This window comes from Ovis canadensis, chromosome 16 (assembly GCF_042477335.2).
Source record: "Ovis canadensis isolate MfBH-ARS-UI-01 breed Bighorn chromosome 16, ARS-UI_OviCan_v2, whole genome shotgun sequence".
Taxonomy (NCBI): Eukaryota; Metazoa; Chordata; class Mammalia; order Artiodactyla; family Bovidae; genus Ovis; species Ovis canadensis.
In genome coordinates, this window is record NC_091260.1 from 19,473,423 (window position 1) to 19,480,193 (window position 6,771).

The window sequence follows — 6,771 nt, forward strand, 5'->3', positions numbered from 1 at the left end:
TGCAGATTTTAAACGCGTTCTGGAGCGGAGAACCTTTTTAAAAGAGGGGTCAAAAGAGAGAAGAAATGGGACTCGGCTAACTTCCTCTTTAAATAATCGGCCTTAATTACGCCTTAGACTTTTCAGTTTTGGCGTGATTATAACCCTTGAGGGATCGCCTAATAACAACTCTGCTGACTGCTCCTGTAATTAACTCCTAATTTATTTCAAACAGAAAAAAATAAAAAAAGTCCCAGCCTCTTCCGGAAGAACCAATCGGAGGCTAGCATCCGTGGCGTCAGCGCCAGGGCGAGCGCGGATTGGCTGAGCCCAGTCTCTCACTTCCCCTTGGAGGAAAGGCAAGGCTCCAGGCGCGCCCCTCCTGTCTCCCCCCCAAAAAAGTTTGAGTCGCAGCTGCCGGGTTGCCAGCGGAGTCGCGCGCCCGGAGCTACGTAGGGCAGAGAAGTCATGGCTTCTCCGTCCAAAGGCAATGACCTGTTTTCGTCTGATGAGGAGGGCCCAGCGATGGTGGCCGGACCGGGCCCGGGGCCTGGGGGCGCCGAAGGGGCAGCGGAGGAACGCCGCGTCAAGGTCTCCAGCCTGCCCTTCAGTGTGGAGGCGCTCATGTCGGACAAGAAGCCGCCCAAGGAGACGTCCCCGCGGCCAGCCGAAAGCGCCTCCGCCGGGGCCACCCTGCGGCCGCTTCTGCTGCCTGGCCACGGCGTCCGGGAAGCTCACAGCCCCGGGCCGCTGGTCAAACCCTTCGAGACCGCCTCGGTCAAGTCGGAAAATTCAGAAGACGGAGCGGCGTGGATGCAGGAACCGGGCAGATACTCGCCGCCGCCAAGTGAGTGCCTGCGGGAGCCGGGACCAGGAGTAGGTGGGGTGCGCGGGGTACCGGGGGGGAACTAGGGGCCAGTATTCCAAGCTATGGTACGGAGGCCCCTCTGTACTATGCGCCCCCTAAAGCAAACATTGCAAGGTCTTGGCCCCTTAATATCCCCAGAGTCCAGCGGCATCTAAGACACCTTCTGGGTGATAGCCGCGCAGCGCGTGTTCGGGATCCCCCAGCTACACAAAGTGTTCTATACGATTGCCAACTCCCTGGTCTTTGAAGGGCGAACCCAGCTGCGTTGGCTGGGGTCGCTCGGTTGTCGTTTTCTCTAGCCCACAGCCCTGCGCTCAGGCCACTTCGCTTTTTCTCACTGTCCATCGAGGTTTCTGTCTAGGGAGTGAAGAAGGATTCTCGTTTAATGTGCACCCGAATATATGCCAGGCAGAAGCGGAGTGCCTTACTGTATTTCAAAGTTCACAACCCTGCGAGGTGTGCCCTCATTTTAAAGATGAGCTCGTTAAAATCTAATCGGACTTTGGGGTAGCAGTGATCATCTTCCGATGGTCCCTGGGGAATCGAAGCACGATCCCTCGGAGGGATGGCGGCAGAGACCTATGCGGCGAGGAAGTATCTCCCGACGGCCGGCACGTCGCTTCGCTGGGAGCGGGCTGCGGTCAGCGGCGTGGGGCTCCGCTTGGCTCAGAGTAATAATTAACAGCATTCCAGCAGCGCTTGAGTTTACCAAGTGATACTTACTAGTTCACCAGATCCCGGTCATCGCTGGAACCTCGAAGTGCGGGGAGAAGCCCGGGACCTGTGGTTATCTCAGTTTTCAGACACCCAGACTTTGAGGATTGAACTTGCTTGGGCCAGGTCACCAACAGTGGCAGAATTGGGCAAGGGGCCCTGGTGTCCTAGCCCTGGCCGCCTTTGATCCTTCTACCCAGAGAGACCAAGGAGAGGCTGAAACACCTGCGCCCCGCTTCCTGCCAATAAGGAAGAACAGAGAGGCCCAGGAGAGCTGATTTCTCTGCCAGCATTTACATCTATTTTGGGGCCTTGGGTATTTTTTGCAGTTTGGACAAACCATTCATTTCTTACAGCTCCTTTTACTTATATCTCCTGACCTTTAAGATTGCTCTGCCCGCACTGTACCTCTAGGAAAAGCGAGAGAGAAGGGGCCTGCGGAGGGATTTTTTTTTCCCAAAGCTGGGAGCATCACATTTTACTCTATTTCCATCAGCTGAGAAAACTCAGAAACAAAGTATTTTGTGAACAGAACAAGGCCATATAGCCAGACATCAGTGGCGGTCCCCTTTGGCGTCTTTCTCCACCCTGTTAGAAACTCCAAAAGATTCAAAGGGCGTGGAGGTTAAGGACTCAAAGAATTTAAACTCAAGTTTGCACAGTGCTTTATAGCACTTTTCACCATATTATCTTATCTGATCTCTGTGTGGCTGAAGCCAGCCTCCCAGTAACAGATGAGGACATTTCAGCAGAGTTCAGAGGAATCTGCACACATCAAGTTTGGGCTTGACAAGAAAGGCTTGGGGACATTTAATGATCCCCTATCTGGTGGCAGCCCACGACTCTGGGCGTTCTAAAATTTGGTACTCTGAACTGCAGGATCAGTATTACCCATTTTACTGATGGTGAAATAGAGGCTCAGAAACTTTAAAGAACTTAATTTGTTTTGACAAATATTGAGTGTCTGTGTATTCATAGGCCTGGGTCAATTCCCAGCCTCACATCAATGATTCAGACCTTACAGGGAGTAGTGTCCAGAGGTCAGAGATTTCCACTTACTTAGGTTGTTGGGGTTCTGTAAATATGTCTGCCAGGGCCCAAGGTAAGGCAGCCCTGGATGTGGCCTTCTCATGAGAAAAATTGGAGATTATGAGAAAGGATTTAACTTTAAAATAAACTTTAAACTTTAGCTTTAAAGTTTGTTTTATCTTTAAAACAAAAAGTAGGTCAGTCGTGGTTTAGGCCTGGAGATGGCCTCGGGAGCCCTGTGGTAGAAAGCAGTGGGTTCCGGGAGCCTAGGGACAGAGCCTGGGGCAGGAGGGAGCCACTTACCCAGGCCGGGTTTTGTTATTCATAGGCAGTAGGACCGATGCTGTTTTGCTTTGTATAATCTCATCCTTCCTCAGGTTTAAAATGGAGTGGGGATGGGAGGGTGAGGAGTGGTATGCTGGGTAGGAAGCCTCATAGCCTTATAGCTTTGATATACTGTAAGATACCCATCTCCTGGACTTCATAATTCAAATGCAGCCCCTAGGATCAGCGGAATGACTGTGCCCAGGCACGGAGTTCCTTTCAACAGGGGCAAGTGTAGACTCTAGAAGCTTGGTGTCTGTGCTGTGACCACTGGGTTCTCCCCAGCAGCCCAGTCAAGTCTTTGAAGGGTGAGAATTTCACAGATCTGAGTCTCTGTTGTTATTTTATTTGCAAAGTAAGAAGTAGGCACCCCTAGCTCTCTGGCTTACTTAGGGATTAGCATATGCAAAAGTCTGCACGCCTGTGGTAGTTGCTATTCCATCCGTTGCCCAGACTTCTGGTTTTTGATTGAGTGCAGAACCCACTACCTTTCTTTTTAATCACTTAAAGTGATGGTTAATAATGTCACATTAGGACAAACCCATTTCTTGTTGGAAAGGGAGGCTGGGTTGGCACTTGTGCTGTGTCACCCTCAACTATGAAGTGTAAACTTTCTTGGGCCACCAAAGTAACTAAACAAGAAATGCGACATTCTCCCTTTGGAGTACTTACTACTGTGACTGCATTTGGGGAATTAGCATAGCTCATAAAAGCCAGATGCAGAAAATGAACTCTTCAGCATCTGTCCCTTAGCTCCCCCCGCCCTGGCCCCATTCAATTTAAGGAAAAGCCCAAAGTTAGTTGATTCTATGGAATCACAAGGATGCTCAGTCCTGTGACTTCCTATAATTGAATCCATTTTAAATGTAGAGTCTGGATGCCATTGTTGGCATACCTTTATTTTGCTTGTTATTCTTTCTTTCTGAATTCCAGCAACAAGCTAATCATTTACACGTTTGCTCCAAACCATAAGAATGGGTAGGAGAGATGACTAAGATGTCATCACATGCTCTCAATTCAGGAGGCAGCATGATTTCCCCTGACATTTACATTTATGGGCAAGCTAATTTTTCCCTCCTTCTGTAAAGTTTATATTACAGAAGCACCCAGCCAAGAAAGTTATCCCACATCCAGATCTGTGAAATGATGTTCAGGTTTTATAATCTGTAGACTGGAGGGAATGACAGCTCTGTGGCTGTTTATTGCATGAGGCTGCTCCCCAGTCCAAAGATGCTATTAATTTACCACAGACCTTATCGGCACAATTATCCTTCATAAATATGCTGATACAATCCCAGCATTTCCTGGTACAGAGAGGGGACCAACTCAGTTTATAAAATCCTATTTGTTTTCCTTCTCATATTTATTTCAGCATCCTAGGAATGTGAGGATTATCATGAAACCACCCCGCCCCCACCACCTTAAGATGAGTTATCAGGAAGAGATGGGTTTTTGTTTTTCAGAGAACCCTCAGCTCTCTTGGCATATCAGGGATGTGTTCCTGTTTCATGATCTCTAATGCTGTTTGTTTGCCATATAGAAAATTCTGTGACACCATTTAACTGCCCAACTTTTTGTAAAAAGATTCAATTTTTTAAAGCAAAACAGCAAATTCGTTTAAGTTTGGCCCTTCTCGACCCCCCACCACCAAAAAACACATCAACCTTACATGGTTTTCACCGAGATTCCTTTTTGAACGATGAAAAGGAGCCCTTCCCTCCCGCTCACTTGGACATACCTGGTGACAAAGCCACTTTCTTTTGCTAACTCTCCATTTCTGTTCCCTAGGACACATGAGCCCCACCACCTGCACCCTGCGGAAACACAAGACCAATCGCAAGCCGCGCACACCCTTTACCACGTCCCAGCTCCTCGCTCTGGAGCGCAAGTTCCGCCAGAAACAGTACCTCTCCATCGCAGAGCGGGCAGAGTTCTCCAGCTCTCTGAACCTCACAGAGACCCAGGTCAAAATCTGGTTCCAGAACCGAAGAGCCAAGGCGAAAAGACTGCAGGAGGCAGAACTGGAAAAGCTGAAAATGGCTGCAAAACCTATGCTGCCCTCCGGCTTCAGCCTCCCTTTCCCCATCAACTCTCCCCTGCAAGCAGCATCTCTATACGGTGCATCTTACCCTTTCCATAGACCTGTGCTCCCCATCCCGCCCGTCGGACTCTATGCGACGCCAGTGGGATATGGCATGTACCACCTATCCTAAGGAAGACCAGCTCAATAGACTCCGGGACGGATGTTTGTTTAAAAGCCTCCCCCCTCCCTCTCCAAGAAGACAGTCCCGCTCTGCAAACCTTGCATGCACCACCCTCAGCCTCAGTGGCTAGGTCTACAGGGCCACAGACATAGTTCAAATTGCTTCTTTTGACTGGAGACACCCAAGCCCTGTTTTCTTGGTTAATCTGCCAGATGCACCCCCCCCCCTTTCATAAAGATTGGCTCTGACAGTTTTTATATATAAATATATATATAATAAAATATAATACATTTTTATACAGCAGACATAAAAATCAAATTATTTTGAAAGGCAAAATTTATATATATATATATATCTTTTTTCTCTATATTTCACCTTCCTAAAAGAGACTGCTTAAGTCTACCTGTTGTTTTTTTTCTTATGGGGGAGACAAATTTTTTGCTAAAATTGCTGAAATCTGGTGATTTGGATGGAATAACTGACTTTAGCTTATGGAAAACAAATGTTAGACATTACTTGCATAAGGAGTAGATATGGAGAAAAGGGACACACCATGTTTTTGCATTTTTCATGTGCATTAAAAACTCACATAGATTGAAAATTCACTAGACATGACCCTATTTGGCCCTATATTTTTCCCCCCTCTCCACCTTGTTTATTACACATTATTAAAAGTTTTTGTAAGATCAATAAAAGATTAGACGCCTGAGAGTCCTCCCGGGTAAGGTGGAAAATGGAGGTCCTTCCTAATTCCTCTCAAGGCTGTTGCTTAACTTCATTTCAGATAATTGGGGAGTGAAAAGTTTAAGCATGTTGGGAGGAATTGATGGTTTCTGTGAACCACTAGGTATGTCAGTCCTCACGCATTGCAAAGGCAATTTGGGGGAGGGGTGTAGTTTATTCTCTGCTTTAAAAAAAAAAAAATGAGTATCTTGTAACCATTGTCTATATGCTAAATATTCTTGAACAATGAATAGATCCAAAAAGAAGAAAATCATGCTTTCTCTGTGTGTACCTATTGTATGTGCTAAACTTATTAGAAAAATTTATATACTTTTTAACATGTTGGGGGCAGAGGGTAAAGCCATGTTTTGACTTGGTAAAAAATGGTGTTGTCTGACAGCCCATATAGCTCCTTGGTATTTAATCTTTCTATCCAGCACCCCCTCCCTGCCCCAAGTATACTTTAATCCCTTTGAAAGGGTGCCTTGTATAATTTTATATATTTTATTGAAGAGTTATTTCTTATCTCTTATTCTGAATTAAATTAAACATTTGTTTTATTGCAGTAAAGTCTGTCCAAAGTCACAATTATTTTTAAGAGGCGCTCTGTGTTCTTTAGCTGGACTTAACCCAGAAATGCCACCCAGATGGGGGAGGGGGCCTGGTGATTTTTATGATGATTTTAATGTGAATCAATCAAGAGCTGTGGCCAGATTCAGCCCGGGGTAGGGAAGTCCATTGAAAACAGCAAAAGACTTTGAACTGCTTCCTTTGGCAGCTTGTGTTACTCACGGAAAATTGCTATTAGTTTTTCAAATCAGTGAAAGATGAGCTTAGAAGTGGCAGGGCCCAGGGATATGCCAGAATCTGAGGGGTTTTTCAAGGGAAAAATCTTGAACTTGAAATCTCTCAGCTAAACAAAACAAGCTG

At 46.6% G+C, this 6,771-nt stretch overlaps 1 protein-coding gene across 1 annotated transcript; it reads left to right on the top strand.

Annotated features, from left to right (window-relative positions):
* The first annotated feature begins 340 nt into the window (after nt 1–340).
* Nucleotides 341–6,411, top strand: MSX2 (msh homeobox 2). The gene is made up of 2 exons (XM_069556382.1): nt 341–826; nt 4,703–6,411. The coding sequence occupies exons 1-2, from the start codon at nt 448–450 to the stop codon at nt 5,125–5,127; spliced, it is 804 nt and encodes a 267-aa protein (XP_069412483.1). The 5' UTR covers nt 341–447; the 3' UTR covers nt 5,128–6,411.
* Nucleotides 6,412–6,771: the final 360 nt, after the last annotated feature.